We start from the raw sequence: 20,969 nt of genomic DNA, 5'->3' as shown, positions 1-20,969 counted from the left end.
GTTGATGGCAGGGGCTGCTCCAGCAGCACGGGGGCTGGAGTAGGCGCGGTGCCCTGAGGGTGCAGGTGTTGGATGCTCTGCTCCAGCCGTCTCAGTTGCTGGAGCACCTCCTGGTGGCCTTCACGTTGCGCCTGGAGGAGTTCTTGGTGTGCTCGCTGCTGTGCCTCCAGTGCTTGGCGCTGCAGCTCCAGTTTCTGCTGGCGGTACTCCTCCAAGCGCACGTTGTGGCGGAGTAGTTCCGTGGCCAGCCGCAGGAGTTGCCTCCTTTGGGCGGATGGCCTCTGGCGGGGAGCTGGGCCCTCCTCCTCCTCACCAAAGTCCTCCGGTGCTGGAGGTGCGGCCTCTGCTGGTGCAGGTGGTGGTGGTGGTGGCAGAGCCTGGACAGCTGGTGCAGGTGGTGGTGGTGGTGGTGGTGGCAGAGGCTGGACAGCTGGTGCAGGTGGTGGTGGTGGTGCTGGCAGAGGCTGGACAGCCGGTGCAGGTGGTGGTGGTGGTGCTGGCAGAGGCTGGACAGCTGGTGGTGGTAGAGGCTGGACAGCTGGTGCAGGTGGTGGTGGACGCGGAGGATGCACAGCTGGTGCAGGTGGTGGAGGCTGGACTGCTGGTGCTGCAGGCTGTGGAGGTTGAGGCTGGACGGATGGTGTAGGGCGTTGGCCTTGCAGGCCACTAGGGCCAGCCTCCTCTGAGTCTTCACCTGTATAGCACAAGAGTGAGGAATAGTGTTGGTGCAAATAACCCACTTTTGTCTTTCAGCATTCATATACATTGGTATGTCCCCCAACCTGATGACCCAGCAAAGAGATGGTGAGGAGAAATGGAATTGATACGGGTACAAAAGAGAGAGGCCCGCAGGCAGCTGGGTAGAGGTGGTGGATGAGCAGCCAAGAGAAGGACACCACTCACAACGTTGTGCACAAGCTGTTAGTTGTATAATTGTTAAATTGAACAACATTGCAGCATGTGTTGTGTTACTACTGACTTGCTAAACTGCATAGAACTGCTTTATGACCCCCATTACAGGCTCCTTCAGTTGAATGCATGTGGCCCACACTCAGTAGAGCACAGAGGTCACAGGAGGAACTAGGCACAGTTTGGTAAAATGGGAAAATAGGAGGGAGTAGTAGGGAAGGACGGCCCCCAGAGTTCTGCCACAGTAGTAACCTACACACACCCATAGGAGCCAACTGGAAAGTAGTATTGGGGGTGCTAAGCCCAGTGACCAACACTCCTCCCTGCACAGCTACATGATCTTTCCTCAATATTGGGGGTGCTCACACACACACACAGCACCCACCCTGTCTGCTTGCTCCTATAACACACATGACCACTACCACTACTCAAATAGAGCTTACAATTAATTCTATAAATATGGGCACACAGGACAAGTAAGAGGAAACCCAATGACAATGGTAGGGATAGGGAGTAAGGGTAGAGAGCTAGTGAGTAGGGGTTACCAGGTCACAACAGCATCATAAAGGTGGCCTGTTAATATACAGAAAGACAGCCAGAGATACTCCCCCCCCCCACCCCCACCCCCACCTACCTCCCTCCTCCTGCCCCCCACTCCTCACCTCCCTCCCCCTGACCCCAACTTCTATAACACAAGTGTACTGCAGCACAACAGATACCCCAACTGCATAATGAAACACCTACCCGAGTCCTCAGCCTGGCCCGAGGTGTCCATGGAGCCAATCCCGTGGATGCCCTCCTGGGGTAGGAGGGAGTACACCATCAGCTCGATGGGTGTAAGGTTGGCAGTATCATTGCCTGGGGGATTGGCCCCTGCCTTCCTCCGAACATCCCTCCTCAGCTTCCGCCACTTCCTCTTGCAGTCCTCCACGTCTCTCCCAGCATGGAAGACAGCATTCAGGCTGTCCCGTACTGCCTCCCATTCCCGCTGCTTTACTGTTGCTGCCAGCCTCTGCCCTGTGGGAGCAAACAGACTCCGGTGCCGCTGTACAATTTCTTGTACCAGGAGCTCCACCTCTGCCTCGAGAAAATTACCCTTCCGGGTCGGCGGCATGCGTGGTGGCATTGTACCAATGGGGTTTTCGAAAATACGGAGTGGGCGTTTATATAGGCGCCAGGAACGCCCATTGAGACGGGGGAATAGGCGTTTCTGATTTGGGCGCTACTTTTTCAATTATACACATAATTCCTAAGCGTGCCCAGCTCAGATAGCGATTAGGAACACATGGTTTCGATTATGAGTAGTTAAGTATGGGCGTCTCCACCTGCCTTCCCTTTCTTCATTGCCATTTTACCTGCCATTTCCTGCACTGAGACCTTGCCCGATGTTCGTAATAATCAGTTACAGGGTTTTACCCTCACTTAGCATGCTTGGGTACACCTGTGTATTTAGGGGGGGGGGGGGGGAATTATTGTTGGCCCTCAGCCACCACGCCTTCCGTTTCCTGTCTTCCACATCGCCTGATGCTCCCTTCCTTTCTCCCATTCTCTCTGCCTGGTTGTAGCAGGCAGTGTGTGGGGGCCACGAATTTGCTACACTCACCCCAAATCAAGCACCCCTCGGTAAGGGTCATTTCAATCAGGGAGATGTGCAGCTAATGTTCCAGAAGATAAAAGGCGCACTACACAGTCTTGAAACAGACGTTCATGGTAAGCTCTCATTTGTCTGCCACCTCTTCTCTTTGTGCTCATAGTCAAGGAGTGTGCATTCACTGTATGTATGTAGTCTGGAGTCAGATGTTAGGTAGCTCTGTTTTCACCAGGTTCCTGTGCCCTGTACTGTGGGGTTGGCAGGTCCTCAGTGGTGTGGTCCAGCGGTTGGAGGTGCTGTATTGGTTCCCGGTAGCTTCCATCTTCCTTGTTTATGTGGTGTACCCCAGTCCCCATTTATGAAGTGGCCACCCATTCTCAAGGTCCATAGGCGGGGGAGGGGAGAATGATTAATGCAATGGATGTGTATAGCACATTATGGACCACCTTCCTAAATTGCTCCATAGGTAGTAGGGTAGGGAACATGCACATTACATTGTTTTTAATCGGTAGCCTGGACAAAATGATCGAGGTGGCTACAGGTAGTGCCACTGAGGCCTATGACGTGGTGGTGAGGGAAAGGGGTGTGTGTACAGGTACCAACCCAAAGTAACTGGTGGTGGCTAAAGCCTGATGGCTGCTGTGGCCTAGTGGTTAGAGCACCAGCCTTATAATCATAAGGTTGCTGGTTCAAATCCCACCTAAGGCAAGTCAGTTCAGCGACAAAGTTTGACACAAACCCAGAATACTTGAATGTAACACCTTGATCGACTACTGGAGAAAGTGTGATCACACCTGCAAATAATGAGCACCATTTTTATTTGTGGCCTTCCCTAACACAAGTATTACATTGCAACTGTGATGAAGTAACCATCCATCTATTGGGTTTCCCATTGTTTCCCTTTTGCTCCTCAGCATTATATACCATAGCTGATGTATTCAATGTGAAAATATGAGCCAGCTGTTTGTATTGTAGGTCCTTCTTGCCCCCCCCCCCCCCACCCCACCAATGTGGCTTGTGGGTAAGGATATGTGTCCATCAGACAGCAAACACTTTGTATGTGGTACCTGGAGTTATGTGGAAGTGTGTACCTGGCAGATCACACGTGGTACACTATTAATCTCTTATTGATGGCACTCTGTATTGTGGGTCAGTATGGTGGAGGGGAGGGAGGGAGGAAGGGAGAGAGAGATGCTGGCTGGCCATTTTTATTAATGAACACAAATATCCATCCAGCCTCCCCGGCCCAACCCCCCTGCACATATGGGCCATGCAGGTTGGAATGAACAGGTGGCGTTCTGTCTGGCCAACATTCTCAGACATACATCACCTTCTCATTCACACAGCACATTTAATGCTATGCATATTGCTGCCTCCTTCCTCTCAACTCAACAGCACCATTTGGTGATATGTAATGCACAAGGGAGACAAACACACACACACACCCTGATAGTTATATTATAACAAAAATTTATTTGGCCCCCATCCCCACCCCCACCCCTACAAAATAACCCCAACAATGCCCTCCTCCCCCCCACAACTCCCCACACACCCCAACAATTCCCTCCCCCACCCCCCACAGAACCCCCAACATTTCCCTCCCCCCACACACACAACCCCAACAATTCCCCTCCCTCCCTCCCCCCACACACACAACACCAACAGGCCCCCCTATTTAAATTAAGGGCGGCCACGCCCTCTTAGTAAGGCCCTCTGTAGCAGGGCAATGAGCAGCCCCAGCAGTACCCTTAGTGGGCCCTGGAGCTGCTCATTGCCCTGCCGTAGGGCTGTCACCTCCTGCAGCAGCTGGTGCTGGCCAACTATAATCTGCTGCTGGCCATCTACCAGCTGCTGCAGGAGGCGCACTACAGTCGCCGGCCCAAAGGCTGGAGGTGGGCCAGGGGACACGGATGATGGCCCAGGGGATGGAGGTGGGCCAGGGGACACAGAAGCTGGCCCAGGGGATGGAGGTGGGCCAGGGGACACAGAAGCTGGCCCAGGGGATGGAGGTGGGCCAGGGGACACAGAAGCTGGCCCAGGGGATGGAGGTGGGCCAGGCGATGGTGCTGCAGGTGGGGAGGGGTCCTCATGCAGGTCTATAATGAGGACTCCCTCCTCCGAGTCCTCCTCCTCCTCTTCTTGCTGGTGGCCCGCCTCCTGGCCTGGCTCCTGCTCCTCCTCTTCCTCCATGTGCCCCTCCTCCTGCTCTTCCTCCTCCTCCTCCTCCTCCTCCTCCTCCTCCTGGGGGTGGTGGCCCTCCTCATCCTGGCGCTCACTTTCCTGCTGGTGGAGCCCTGTGTATGTAAAAGGAGTGTGATTGAGATCAGTGCATACACCATGGCTTGCATAGTGCAGTAGCTGGGTGGCATGGGGCAGGGTGTGGTAAGGCGTAGCCTATGCCCATGGGGAATGAGCTGCATCAGATGACATGAAACAGAACCCTGGACCCTCCTCTGACACACACCACGCAGGACATGTGGCCATACCAAATTCATTGCTGACCAGCATGTTTGCATTGTGAAATGCAACGAGGGGTTGATGGGCAGTTGTTGTAGGAGTTATTGGGGGGGGGGGCAGTGGGAAGGGTGTTGAGCACAATTCTTTTATGTGATTTAGGCCATAACATGCAGTAAAAGTAGGGCCTCAGGCAGCTGTACCAGGACACAGTAATCAGCCACCACAATAAGGGGAATAGTAAAGTGTGGCATATCATCTCATTCATCTCTGGTCGGACGTTGCAAGCATGCTCATGGGAGAACCCCTGCAACCTGCATCCTTGATCTGGGACAGATATGGTATTACTTACTAGGTGGCTATTAGGCACATGGGAAGTGATATTGTACAACACATTTGCTTTATTCATGAAATGTATGTAGTAATGTGTACAGGTGTCCTGTTTTTGAATACTTACGGCGAGCCCTGAGGTGCCTTCGCACCGCCCGGATGAGGTCAGGCCTCTCCCGCCTCACCCGCCGGAACCGCCTCCTTAAGGACTCGAGGTCCCAGTGGACTCCAAAGCGTCTGTAAGATATAAGTTTGTAGAGCAGGGGTCAGGGGTGTTGGTCCTTTTTGTCCTCTGCACACATTAATTTGCTATTCACATACCAGAGAGAGAGGGTCTACAGTGTTGGGGGGGGGGGGGCACCTCCATTGGTAGTGAATCATAGGAGCCACCTTTTTAACATTTTGGGGGGTGGAACCCCCAGTGGAGATGACCCCTCCCTCCATACATATTTGATATTGGGGGTGGGGTGGTGAAGCACCCACAGCAGCCACCGAGTTGGTTCCTATGCAGATGATGGCAGAGAGGTGGGCATGAGGCCAGACAGTACCGTTTGTATACATTCTAATGTATGCTTGTTAAACTACTTTATATGTGTTATCATGACCATGTTATAAAGTATGGTATAGGTTTCATTGGTCTCATGCTTGCACTATTTGGAGGCGTTGTAACCCACTGGCTGCAAAGAGGGGTTGGAAAATGTGGCCTTCACATAACTAACGAAATTTTCACATAACACTAATAGCATAGTGACGATAGTAACCTAACGAAATACATTCTTGTAGGGATGTGGGAATGGTGGTCGTTTAAATAACATACAAATTATTAGTGATTGTGCATGTTCCTATATTACTCATGATCCTTGCATGGACACTCCAGTTACTGCTGGTAACATTGATGACGGAGCTGTTATATGTGTAGGTACAGGAGGGGAGGGGGGTTGGGCCATAACCTTACCTTTCCAATCGTTCCCGGATGCGGGACCAGGCTCGCATGGCCTGCAGCCTGGGGGGCAGGTGGTGATGTTGTATAAATAGTCGGTGCCGGTGCCTTAGGCACAGCCTGACGAGGAGCAAACTTTCTTCTTCTCCAAAATTGGGCTCTCGCCGCTGTGCCATTTTTTCCACGTGTTGGAAAAGAAGTGCCTTATATAGACGACCTTGCGTGAGGGACGTCGTTTCATGCACAGCTCCATATATGGATGACCATTCCATATATGGCCCCTATCAGCACGTGGACGCCCTCGTAAGCATAGACGTCTTTGACGTGCACATGCCTGCAGGAGTGTGAAACGTGCCTTATATAGATGACGCACCCCACCCGACCCTTTTCACATATACACAATATGCATTTACTGCATGTTTAGTAGGTGTACAGTGCATGCAGATCCGGATATTCAGATGGGCACATATGATGGAAGTATGGGTGGAGCAGCATGATATGTCTGTAGTTGACACATATATGCGTTCCTCATATATTTCCGTACCCAGATGGCATGAACAACATGTATTGTACTTGCGATACACCTATGTACATTATTTTTCACACCACGTGATTTGGTCGTTTGCACCTGCAATAGTCGACCGTGTTAGGGCGCCCAATTTAGTCACGCTTATGCGCTCGTCATTTGATTGTTTTCTTACAGGGATAATCGATTGTCGAAAAACGCCCACACTATTTTTCCATTATACAGGTCTATTTTTGGACGTTATCGTAAGAACGCCCTAATTCGTACTTGGACGATCTTTCCATTTTGCCCCTCAATGTGGGCTACTGTTAAGATGGGTTATTTGGCTATTAACCCCATTTATTAGTTCATAGCCCTTAATTCTATAAACTTGGATGCATAATTAGCCCACAAAATTACATGTGCAATTTATAGAATAGTACCTAACAATGGTTAAATGGGCACTAATTGGCTTAATTCACAATATTTTGAAATCAGTTATTATGATTTTCCATGTTCTAAACGGCAGTACCTTGGAGTTGTTAATCGTATGTTTTTCTGATCTTTTCTCTTCTCTTCTCGGTTGTAAGAAAATTTCATATTAAAACTTCCTGCCTTTAACGGTGTTCAATTGAAACGTCATTTTGCGGCGATGTTTTCCTTCCAAGCTATTACAATTTGGAATACACTTCCTTTATCAATTCGACCTGAGTCTGGCTATATGCTACAGTGAAAAATTTTAAAACTTTTTTATTTGATAAATTCTGATTGTTTTCATTTTATTGTTTTTTTTTTTTTTGTAGCTCCTCGCGATGTTTACAAGACCCAGACCATAGAAGTCTGCCCAGCATTGGTCTTACTTCCCAACCTCTGGAGGTGCTGCCAAAGCATTTTGCATTAATTGGATTCCATCCTTTTTCTATATAGTATTCCTCTATGTTTCTACTTTGATATAGGTTTCTCTGTGTGTAGGAAAAGGGCTCCAAAGAGAAGCAGTGAATGACATATCAAGAATATGACAAGGCATGTGCAACCCTGCAAGTTAATGTATTTTACGGAGACAGTTTTTAACAGAAGGTTGCCTTACTCTTCCAAGTTCTTTGTCCTCCAATGCTAGAAGCCCCGTGCTTTCAGTAAACAACTTCACCTTTACAGCAGGCAGTGCATGTGTAGTGCTAAAGTCTCCTTGAGTTCCCCAACTGTGAAAAATGAAAGCAGAGTAAAATGTTTAGGTTCAAAAGTCAAGCAATATTGTTTTATCACCTGAGCATGTAATGGGTTAACGTGGGATGACACCATCTGTTGCACAGAGCAAGTAACTGGTAATGTGTTGATGTGATAGACAAATGTAAACCAGATGTGCACAAAACCTGTAAGATTTACTTCAGGGAACAGAATATACAGTATAAGGCATTGGGGGGGGGGGGGGGGGTCACAGAAAATCATTAAACAATATAAATAATCTACTACCTAACGTTTTGCACAAATTCTGAATTGTATACAGACCTAGAAACACATCTTGCAAAATATCAGCGCTAAATTCTGATGCAAATATTATCATCACTAGTTACATTGATTGTTTGGGTTGAAAGAAGACCAGGGGCTGAGTCCAACTTCTTACTTCTTGACAATTCTCTCTGCGTAGCAACCCGGGGCAAAGCTAATAAAACAAAATTGATGGATGTTGCTATTCACTGATGTAGTTCATGGCACAGTTAACTGGATATGTTTATGCAAATAACTTGACCTTGGATATTTACTGGCTCTTACCAGGTTGATTGATTAGGATTTGCCACCTTTTTGAAGAAAGTCACCTAAGGTGGTGTACAGTAAGAATAAGCTGGACATAGGTAATAGACAACTTCAGTAGTAAAAATGTTCAAATAACAGTACACTTTATGGCATGGTATACTGCTTTCAATGTCAACACAATACCCATTAAAACATCTCAATAGACAGCTTAGGGTGTAAGAAGAGGTGGAATATATAGACAGATAAGATAGAGTAACTGGAGTTAGAAAGAAAATAAGGGTGACTAACTTAAAGAAAATTGCACATGGAGCAGTAGCGTACCAAAGGCAGGGCCCTGGGTGCAGGCAGCAAGGGGGAACAGGTTCTATGTTGGCAGATTCTGTTCTAAAATACTGGTGAAACTTGAGATGCACTGAGCTGCATGTCTCAGGGGCCCTTTTACAAAGGCACGCTGAAAAATGGTCAGCGGTAGAGTAGACGCGTGTTTTGGATACGCGCAGAATCATATTTCATGTTAAATTGTACAGCGCTGCGTAACCCTAGTAGCGCTTTAGAAATGTTAAGTAGTAGTAGTAGTAGTATTACAGTGCAACTGTAAAAACTGCCTTTTTACATTTTTGCCGATAATGGAAGTGTGGCAAAATGAAAATTGCCATGCATCCATTTTGGGACTGAGACCTTACCACCAGCCATTGACCTAGCAGTAAAGTCTCACGCGGTAACCGGGTGGTAATGACCTGCACGCGTCAAATGCCACTTGAAGCTTGTCCAATACGCGTGTCCAAAAATAAAATTTTTCAGATGTGCGCCAAAATGAAATTACCAGAAGAGTTACGTGGTTGCCGAGTGGTGACTCCATTTTGGCACGCATTGGGCGCACGTAGATGCTTGTGTGGCTTAGTAAAAGGACCCCTCAATTCCTACTTCTATGACCTGTCTAAAATGGGTTGTAAATGTACAAATAAATAAATAAGGGGTTCTTTTACTAAGCTGCGTAAGCATCTACATGCGCCCAATGCATGCCAAAATGGAGTTACCGCCTGACTACCATGTGACTCTTGCGGTGATTTCATTTTTGGCGAGTATCCGTTATGTGCATCTGAAAAAAAATTTTTTTCGAGCATGCGTAATGGATGCACGCAAAGTGGTATTTGACGCACGTAGGTCATTACTGCCTGGTTACCACGTGAGTCTTTACCGCTAGGTCAATGGCTGGTTGGAATGTCTCAGACCCAAAATGGACACGCGGCAATTTTCATTTTGCCACACGTCCATTTTCAGCAAAAACAAAAAAAGGCCTTTTTTACAGGCATGCTAAAAAATGGACCATAACCCGCGCCTACACTACTGCAAGCTATTTTTCAGTGCGCCTTTGTAAAAGGATCCCTAAGTTACATCTCTCTTCTCTGTTCTATAGAATACACATTTATGTCCATGTGTAAATGTTTGCACTATGCATGCCCTGTCCAGACCATGCTTCCAGCTCTCCCCCTTGAAATCTGTGTGATATTTTCTTTATTTATTTATTATCACATTTATACCCCACATTTTCCCAACTGCGTCAGGCTCAATGTGGCTTACATCGTACCGCAAAGGCAGACGCCAATACAGTAAATTAAGCTAATACAAGATAAAACCTACATAAGAAATAACGGAGAGGATGGGGAAGGAACGGAAGGAACGGAAGGAACAGGAAAACCAGGGGAGAGGAGGGAAGGGTGGATGCATGCATAATTGTCATTAAATTGATGTGTATCAAGTACATGTAAAAAGTGGCTATCTAAAATCACTATTTACACTTGTGTGTGGTCTATACCTGTAAGTGCTGCTATACATTCATGGAGACACAGGCTAAAGACGCAAACTCTGCCAAAAAAGTTACATAGACATATGACTAGGCCACCAAATTCTAAAGATACCCAAATGCTGGAGCTCAAGACGCACTCCTCCTCCGCTCTCCGCTCTCTGGAGTATTCCTCTCCCACAAGTGCTCTGCTTATGGACACCAAAATCTTAAACCAAGCCCTGGTTGCTGATGCTATTCATCTGAAAACTTGAGTGTACAGGTAATTATTTTTGCCTTGCAAATCTTTGGGATTATGGTTTGATGCCGACAAGAAGACTTATCTGTTTTCTTGCGTATTTTGCTGCATAAGAATCTGCATTTGCTTTGGGCCTAACAACAAACAAGAAACCTATTGAACTGTTTGGATTGGTCTAGCTGCTCTTGAACCCACCCCTAGACCAAGGGTTCTCAATCCAGTCCTGGAGGCACACCTAGGTAGTCAGGTTTTCATGATATCTGCAATGAGTTTTACCAAGGAGGCAGTGCATGCAAATCTATCTCATGCATATGCATATGTATTGTGGATATCCTGAAAACCTGACTGGCTAGGTGTGCTCTGAGGACTGGGTTGAGAAGCACTGCCCTACACTATCAGAGAGGGCCATAAAATGTCCTATGACCTCAGCTTGCAATTTAAGGGTATGCAACTGTCTACACAGAAAAAGGAAAAATATATGATGTATAGCATTACTGTTCTTTGAAAATCGTAACATAGTAAATGATGGCAGATAAAGACCTGTACGGTCCATCCAGTCTGCCCAACAAGATAAACTCATTTTACATGGTCTGTGATACTTTATATGTATACCCGAGTTTGATTTGTCCTTGCCTTTCTCAGGGCACAGACCGTAAAAGTCTGCCCAGTACTGTTCTTGTACTAAGTTCTGAAGCTAACGTCGAAGCCCTTAAAATTTACACTCCAGCCCATCCCTATCTATTCAATCACAATCAAGGCCTAGACCATAGAAGTCTGCCCAGCTCCCATTTTGTTTCCAATTACCGGCGTCGCCACCCAATCTCCGCTAAGATTTCACAGAACCATTCCTTCTGAACAGGATTCCTTTGTGTTTATCCCACGCAGGGTTGAATTCCATTACCATTTTCATCTCCACCATCTCCTGCAGGATGGCATTCCACATATCCACCACCCTCTCTGTGAAAAAATACTTCCTGACATTAGTCCTGAGTCTGCCCCCCTTCAACCTTAATTCATGTCCTCTAGTTCTACCGCCTTCCCATCTCCGGAAAAGGTTCGTATGCGGATTAATACCTTTCAATTATTTGAACGTTTGTATCATATCACCCCTGTTTCTCCTTTCCTCCAAGGTATACATGTTCATGTCAGCAAGTCTCTCCTTGTACGGTTTGCAACGCAAATCCCATACCATTTTCGTAGCTTTTCATTGCACTGGTTCCAGTCTATTTACATCTTTAGCAAGATAAAGCCTCCAAAACTGAACAGAATACTCCAAGTGGGGCCTCACCAACAACTTGTAGAGAGGCATCAACACCTCCTTTCTTCTGCTGGTTATGCCCCTCTCTACGCAGCCTAGCATCCTTCTGGCCATGGCCGTTGCCTTGTCGCATTGTTTGTTCATCTTCAGATCCTCTGACACCAACACCCCAAGGTCTCTTGAGCTTACTAATCTCTTCCCTCCTATCCGGTATCTCTCTTTTGGGTTTCCACACCCCAAGTGCATCACTCTACACTTCTTGGCATTAAATTTTAACTGCCGGAACCTCGACCATTCTTCTAACATTCGGAGATCCCTTCTCATTGTTTCTACTCCCTCCAGGGTATCCACTCTATTGGCTATTTTCGTGTCATCCACAAAAAGGCACACCTTTCCTCTCAACCCTTCAGCAATATCTCCTACAAATATATTAAACAGAATAGGCCCCAGCACCAACCCCTGAGGAACTCCACTGCTCACCTTCCTTTCCTCCGAGCGGATTAATATATAAAATATATTAAAAATAGATTGGCCAAAAAAATATAAAATATATGGCCAAAAAAAGAAAACCAGTGTGCTGCAAGTGTCTGCTTTGTACCAGTCCCTTTCTGTTTACTGTTTAAAGCATCTTATTTGCTGAAGCACTCCCAGACCATATGTTACCGACAAATGTTGCTATCCAAATACAAACAGTAATTTTCATTACACATTTTCACATGGGCAAAAAGAAAACATTTGCTGAAAAAGAAACAACTCTTTGAAAATGGAAATAATCATAATTAGTGCACCTCAGCATACCTATTGTTAATTCATACCCAATACACAGTTTCAGTCTCAACTGTGCTTTTGAGACATCAAAATGAAGACAACTTTATGAAAGTGAATTTACCCTGGATAGAAGCTGGTCATGATGTCATTAGTTACCATAGCGATAAGCTTCATTGGACCTCTTGTTTGTATCACAGAACAGTGATTTGTGTTTTCTTTAAGGTACATTATCATTTATGTGATCTGGGCCTTGTGGATAAAAAAAATGAGCTTTAGATCCTTCTCAGAGAACAGGCGTGTGATTATTTCATTGCAGAAAGGATAAGCTAATGATAGCCAGCTTAACACTTTTGGGTTTCGTTTGAAGAGTCGATTCTGTGCCTGACTGCCAATGATCCATGCAGGAGAGTTTCAGATCATAGTTGACTGATGATAATTGTAGATGTCTTGCCTCACCCCTGCTGCTTCACATGCTCCAGGGAGGCAGAATGTCACCCTCCTAATCACCTCACTCATTTCTGTGCTGCTCCTGGGGCTATGGGTTATCACCCTTTTCCATATCACAGTTACTGCCAGCTGCTAACAGAAAGCATCTACCACACATGTAAAACCTGAAGTCTAATGCAGAAAGGGACCCTTTTACGTGTGCCCAATGTGCGTCAATTTGGAGTTACCGCCCGGCTACTGCATGGCCCTTACAGTAATTTCATTTTTGACGCACTTCCGCTACGCACACTGGAAAATAATTTTTATTTTCTGGTATGCAGCAGAAACCAGGTGGTAATTGTCATTCAACGCGTGTAGACGATTACTGGACGGTTAACATGGAGACTTTATTGCTAAGTCGATGACTGGCGATAAGGTCTCAGACCCAAAATTGATGCGCACCAATTTTTATTTTGCCACACATCCATTTTCAGCCCCCAAAACGGCTTTTTTTGCAGGTGCATTGAAAAATGGACATGTGTGCGTCCAATACACGCGTCTACACCAGCACAGGCCATTTTTCGGCGCACATTAGTAAAAGGACCCCTAAATGCAAAAGACACTCCTGCTGCAACTGGACACAAATTCTGCAGATCATATATTGGAACTTACAGGACGAATTGTGAAAAGGGAGTTATTATTTATAAGAATGCATATATTGCCTATTTTGAATAAGCTGTCATTCAAAGGAAAATTACCAGCATCAAGAACATAGATATCACAGCACTGAAAGCACATATTATTTAAAACACAGGCGCATAAATCATTATGGTCATTGGGCCAGCTGAATATTGACTGAATGCAGCTTACAAAATTGAAAGTTTTACTCATCGTAGACAGCCAGTAGGCTGAGAAAGTAAGCATGTTATGTTCTTGAATAATTAATTGGAAAATCAAAGCAAGAGACAAAAATATATCGTCCTAATATAATATGGATTTCTTGCTTCTCCTGAGGAAAGAGCTATGGTGAATTAGTACAAAATAAACCTAACACACGTACCTGGCAGAAACCCAAATCATAGCAACATTCCATGTAGAACCCCAAAGAGTAGCACTATTCAATTCAGAATCTCAATTAGTAGCAACATTCCAGAATCCCAAAGAACAACAAGATCCCGGAATCCCAAATAGTAGCAACATTCCATGCTACCAATCCCAGTGCAAGCAGTGGTCTCCCCATGTCCATCTCAATAACAGACTATGGACTTTTCCTCCAGGAACTTGTCCAAATCTTTTTTAAACCCAGATACGAGGGGAGGGGGTAAACAGAGGGGCTGCAAAACTATTCAGTGCCATGCCCACATAGCTAAGCTTCTGAGCTGTCCTAAATTCACCTGTTTAGCTATGTGGGTCCCAGCACTGAATATTGCCGGCACCTGCCTAACCCCTGAATCCTCCCCAATGTCACCTCCTGTACCACTCCTGACCTGCCCACATTTTCTAGGGATGGTTAGAGTCAATATTCAGCAACACTGCCTGGTTTAGTGCCACTTAATATCGGGGGTTAGGCAGCGCAAGGTGATTTAAGCAAGCAGGAGCCTCTCTTTCCCGTTTAAGTTGCTTTGAATTTCGAAGGGTAAGAAAACTACTTCAGTCCAGTTCACACCTGTATGTGTTTAATGATTCAGATGACTGAATGAGTGAAAACGTATTTCTTCCTATTTGTTTTAAAAGTATTTCCATGTAATTTCATTGAGCATCCCCTGGTCTTTGTATTTTTTGAAAGAGTGAAAAATCAATTCACTTCTACCTGTTCTACACCACTCAGGATATTATAGACCTCAATCATATCCCCCCCCCCCCCCCTCAGCCGTCTCGTTTCCAAGCTGAACAGCCCTAACCTCTTTAGCTTTTCCTCATATGGGAGGAGTTCCATTTCCTTTATCATTGTGGTCGCTCTTCTTCGAACCTTTTCTAATTCCGCAATATCATTTTTGAGATATGGCAACCATAACTGAACGCAATACTCAAGGTGCAGTCGCACCATGGAGCAATACAGAGGCATTATACTATTCTTGGTCTTATTTTCCATCCCTTTCCTAATAATTCCTAGCACCCTGTTTGCTTTTTTGGCCGCTGCTGCACATTGGGCAGAAGATTTCAGCGTATTGTCTACAATGACACTTAGATCTTTTTCTTGGGTGCTGACTCCTAAGGTGGACCCTAGCATCAGGTTAACTATGATTCGGATTATTCTTTCCAATGTGCATCACTTGAAATGGTACGAAATAAGTTTTTCAATTAAATTAAGTTGCTTTATTAGTAAAGTGATCAATAACATATTGGTACAAATACAAGACTTCCTTATTTGGAAAGCATCCCAAATATTTATTTAGCATTTGCAGCCTTGTCCAATAGGAAGGAGGTAGTTGCCCAGAGAAGGAAAAAGAGCTGGCTCACCAGATCCTTTGGGGTACATGGCACTGGCAACCTTCTGTGTCTGGCTCAGGTAGAGGCACTATATCTAGGACTAGCAGGGGTGAATGTAAAAACATTTTCAGGGCGCAACACAGGTGAAGGCAATGGCATTTGGTAGACTGAGACTAAGGAACAGAAGCAGCCTTCAATACAAGACAAGAGAGGAGGAGGCAGCGTTCGATCTGATCCATAGCCAGGGAGGAATGAGCAACATTTGCCATGAGACCAGGGAGGAAACATTGATGCAGTGGCGTAGCTACGGGAGGGCCCCCCAAACTGGATCTGTGCCCCGCATTTCCAGCGCTGGTCTCCGGAGCCACTGCACTTCCTGCCCTGCTCTCTCTTCCCCTCACATCCTGCATGCACATTTTAGTGAGACTGAGCATGCACACATGCTCAATTTCATTAAAACGAGCAAGCCAGACATGATGAAAGGGGAAGAGAGAGCAGGGCAGGAAATGCGGCGGTGCTTCAGCTGGCGGGGCTTGGGGATCCCCACCAGCGGCGGTGGGTGGAGGGTGGCAGTGGGTGGGGGCTGGCAAGGTGGCGGTGGGGGGGGGTGGCAGGGAAGGGGGACCAAAATGTGCCCCCTCACTTTAGGCTCTGGCCCCCCTCCCATCTCGAAGTCTTGCTACGCCCCTGCATTGATGGCATTCTGCCTGATTAGTGCCAAGATGGAGTAGGTAGCAGTGGGTCTGAGCTGGTTGGAGAGGAAGCAATGTTTGGCCTTGGAGAAATCAACAATGACCATTGTGGAGACAGTAGAAAAACTTCAGAGACAAGATGGAGGGTGGAAGAGGAGATGAAACACAGGGAACTAGAAACTGTTATAAAAAGAAGCAGAAAAAAATGTGCAAGAGAAGCAAAGGGGAAGAAAGAGGGGATAGAAAAGACTACGAAGGGAAAAAATAAAGACATTCAATGTGTGCTGCTGCTTATTCATTCTCCTGAGATAGAGGGGTCATTTTATATCTCAGACCATCTTTTATTCCAGCCAGCATGGTACTATAAAAGAAGAAGCAATATACTTTTCTCTTGATTTATACTCATAATATCGGCCAGGCAGTGAAATAAGCTGTAATAAATTTACTTACTTACAATTCCTTGCAGAATTAAATTTGTTCATAGCAAATAATTAAAATTGGATTTTTATTATAGCTGCTGTACAACCAGAAAAAAACCCCCAATACATGTATTATTCCATTGCTGGTACATTAACGTACTGCAAATTATTTGATTCTATACTACTAAAAGGCGGCCTTTTTACTTAAGTGTGGTAAAATTTTGCGCTTACAGCGCATTACAGGTCAAAATCTCTGTGCAATAACTGCACAGCTTCTGCAGTAGCTTCAGGAGCATTTCCAGCATGTTTCCATTCAGTTAGGACTGGATTCTATATATGGAGCCGAAAGAAACACGTTAGGCACGGTTTACAGAATATGCGTAGTGCCCGTTCCGCCATTTATGCCAATGAAAACCTGGTGCAAAAACACAAAACTAATTTATGCATGAATCAGGTATATTCTATAACACTCTGTGCAAAGTACATCAGGCAAGGGCGGGATACAGGGAGGGAAGGCCCAAAGGGAGGCGAATCTGATCTGCCGTTGCTGCGCTTTCAGTCACAGAGGTCACAGGTGAGGCGCTGTGATGATTTCAATGCAGGGAGCCTGGCCTGGTGGTGGACAGAGGGGGGCGGGTGGGGACTGTGGCGCGGTGACCTTGGGGGCGGGGCCGAGGGTGGGTGATATCGGGGACTGTGGTGCTGGGCCCCCCTTGGAGGCCCGGGCCCAAGGAATTTTGTCCCCCCTGAACCCCCTCTCGGCGGCCCTGGGGGGAGTAAAAGGAAGTGATCCCCGATTCTCTCCGTGGTCATCTGGTCAGTTTGGGCACCTTTTTGTGGCTTGGTCGTAAGAAAAACAGGACCAGGTAAAGTCGTCCAAGTGCTTATCAGGGACGCCCTTTTTTTTCCATTATGGGTTGAGGATGCCCATCTGTTAGGCACACCCAAGTCCCGCCTTCGCTACGCCTCCAACACCCCCCCCCCCCCCGTGAACTTTGGTTGGGGAGCAGTTGGGGAAAGCAGTTGGGAAAGCAGTTGGGGACGTCAAAAATTGGCTTTTGATTATGCCGATTTGGGCGACCCTGTGAGAAGGATGCCCAACTTCCGATTTGTGTCGAAAGATGGGCGTCCTTCTCTTTCGAAAATGAGCTTGTATATGTGCGGAGGAATATATACCATCGCTACACATAGCTTCCGATATTCCTGCTGAGTTAATCTACATAGCTGCACATTGTTCCTGCTCCCTTTGTGACCCCTGACGCAGGCACTGAGCGCCGAAACACGGCCCATGTCTGGTCATTCTCGAAGATTGTTCCATAAATATTAATTGGCCATCCAATTCAGTAAAGCTTCTACAGTTTGGAGTATATTAAGCTATGTAGATTGATTTGTTGACTGTGGAAAGTGTGCAAAGATAGTAGATTTTGTGTTAGTTGGCCTTCCAGCTTCATTAGCCCCAGCTCTGATTGCCAGCCAGTCCATAAAAGATATATTTGGGTAGCTCATCTGATGCTCATACCCAACCAAAGGGTTATGAGAGTAAAATTGTATCCCTTCTTTTCTTTCCATTTACTTTTTACTGTATCGTTTATAGCAATGTCCATCCCTTTAACTTCATTGCACTGAGCTTTTTCCCACAGCTGCTTTTCTGATTTGATGCAGTCACGCTAACCCCCTGATTTCCATAAATAATTGTACAGCAGATCTTTGAATGTTCTCATTATGCTACCTTGAAGGGACCAGCTGCAAGTCCTCCTGAACAACAGACAGCTAAAGATAGCTTTTCTAGAGAATTGCCTGAGGCTACTCTTCATTCATTGCACTGCATATCATCAGGTTTAACTTAAACATCAGGTATAAAGTGAAAATTAAACAGCCTAGGAAAATGGCATCTTGTGGCTGGCTGCTGCAAAGGGCACCAAGTTACCCAGAAAATGTGCACACTGCTGAGTTCCAATGTAATATGCCTTTTAATTTGAAAATGGAAACTATATAACCAGGATGGAGTCGGTCCAGAGGGCAGCTACTAAAATGGTCAGTGGTCGTCATAGAGACAGACTTATAGACCTCGTTATGCATACTTTGGAAGAAAGATGATAAAGAGGAGATATGTTTGAGACATTTACCTAGTGTACCTGAATGTAACTCACCTTGAGCTACTACTGAAGAGGTATGAGCAAAATCTAAATAAATAATTAAAATAATTTAATATCTCCATGGCATGGACATGAATCTCTTTCAATTGAAAGGAAGCTCTGGAATGCGGAAGCATGAGATGAAGTTGAAGGAGGACAGACTCAAAAGTAATCTAAGGAAATACTTAGTAACCTGAATTGGCCTCATCCCATGTGGGTTCCATTACCAACTGCTGGAATAGTTCCCCCTGCAGAGAATCCAGGATCTCCCTGCTTCTAAGACCCCACAATAGGGATATCCCAAGCAACATCTGGCATATTAAAATCACCTATTAATAGTACTTTCCCTTTCATAGCTATATTTTTAATGCCTTCAATTAAATCTCTGTCCACTTCTGGCTGTGAAGGAGGCCTGTGTATCACCACCAATGTAAATACATTTGACAATCTCTCTTTCCAGATTGACTCACAGTGCCTCTTCCTTGCCCTATAGGTCCTGGAGTTGTGTGGCTTTAATATTATCTTTAACATATAATGCCACTCTCCCTCCCTTTCTTCCTACCCTGTCTTTCCTATATCCCAGTCCTGGTTCTCTGTGAACCATGTCTCTGTGATCGCCACTAAATCCAAATCAGCCTCTTCCATCACAGCCACAAGATCTAAAACCTTATTTCCCATACTTCAGGCATTAGTATATACTGCTTTCCAGACATTGCCCTTTTACTCTATTTCTGTAGAAGTATTTAATGCTTCACTTAACTGAGAGCTTGTACTGACCTGGGAGCTTTGATCACCCTGCCCCAAAGATTCTAGTTTAAAGCCCTCCTCAATAGATTAGCCAGTCTGCTGAAGAAAACACTTCTTCACTTCTTTGATAGATGGACACCATTTATGCTCAGCAACCCTTGGAGAAGCATCCCATGGTCCAGGAAGCCAAAATGCTCTTGACGACACCACAAACTTCTCTGCCTTGGCCTTTACCCTCAACAGGGAGAATCAACGAGAATACCACCTGTGCACCTGTCTGCTTCACCCTCTCTCCCAGAGCCATGAAGTCACTTTTGATATGTTTGTGGGATGCATAGAAGTATCATTTCTGCCAACATGGATGAGCAGTATTGGATAACAGTCAGACTTGATGAGTCTCGGCAAGCTCTCTGTAGCATCTTGAATTTTGGCACCTTGCAGACAGCACAGCTCCCAGGACACCAGGTCTGGCTTGCAGATGGACACCTCTGTACCCCTCAGAAGAGACTCGCCAACCACCAGTACCTTTTGCCTCTTAGTGGTCACTGATCCAGCAACTTTGGGGATTTTGAGCTCCAATTCCTCCTCTCTTTGGAGATGCTCTCACCTCTTCCATTTCCAGGGCTGCATATCAGTTCTTCAGTTGTTTGGCAGGTGGAGTCATGGTATTAATCCTGCAGGGTCTCATGATCTGAGTCCAGATGACCTCTTTTAGTACAGCTTTTTCTTCCCCACTGCTGGAAATCTTTGATGCTTCAGGAAGCATTTCATCAATGTATTTCTCATTTTTGTTGATGTTTCTCAATCTTTCAGTTCTTTCTTGAGGGATTCAAGCTGAAGACATCTTATGCATGGAACAAGCCCCTCTCCTGGGATCATATTTTCTGTCTGCAAAGAGGCAGAAGCTGCAACTGGGGCAACAGCTTTGGTGACATGATGTTTCCCAGTCATACTGCATTTGCAGAAGTAGTTGCACCTGCAGAAAGAAAACAGAAAGCAGAACAAGCCCTACTAAAGTCCCTAACTTTTCCTCAGCTGTCCTGTAGGCTAAAAGTAGCAGCTGCCTTTTGTGCTAGGTATAACCCTCAGAAGTGTGGGGAGTTCAAAAAGAGATTATTTAGGACACTACTCCTTTTGAAATGGAGGTAAAAAAGAAATCCTGGTCAAGCAACCAAAGAAGCACCTGAAAAAGAAAATTAAACTAAGTCCTCTCTACTAACATAAGAAAAAAAAAACAAAGCAACAGTTTTTCCAGCAATATAAAACTAGAATTAAAATAAAACCTGTTCCTAAAATAAATAAATGAGGCACAGCACCTGTTGCAAAAAAAAAAAAAATCTGCTTCAATCTACAATGGCTACCTCCTAATTGGCTGGAGAGCCTACAAATCAAAGATCAGCTTTGGGGTGGGTGGGTGCAGTGGGAGGAAGGGCTGGAATTAAACACTAAGCAGAAGCTTCCCTCAACTGGTATCTGTACTTTAAACTGATGTTATGCCAAGCTCTAAAATGCAACCTAAAACAATAGTCTCTAAAACACTATTTATATAAAATCCTATCAGAGACTTAAAA

The 20,969-nt window shown here is 45.7% G+C and overlaps 1 protein-coding gene across 1 annotated transcript in view; it reads right to left on the bottom strand.

The window, feature by feature from the left end:
- The window catches only part of CADPS (calcium dependent secretion activator), a 520,576-nt gene that overhangs the window by 327,270 nt on the left and 172,337 nt on the right, over positions 1-20,969 (bottom strand). The window contains 1 exon segment of the mRNA XM_030208035.1: positions 7,817-7,928. Within this exon segment, the coding sequence (XP_030063895.1) occupies positions 7,817-7,928 (112 nt within the window).

This window comes from Microcaecilia unicolor, chromosome 6 (genome assembly GCF_901765095.1).
Source record: "Microcaecilia unicolor chromosome 6, aMicUni1.1, whole genome shotgun sequence".
Classification (NCBI taxonomy): Eukaryota; Metazoa; Chordata; class Amphibia; order Gymnophiona; family Siphonopidae; genus Microcaecilia; species Microcaecilia unicolor.
The sequence above is the reverse complement of the archived record's forward strand: the minus strand, read 5'-3'. Positions and strand labels throughout refer to the sequence as shown.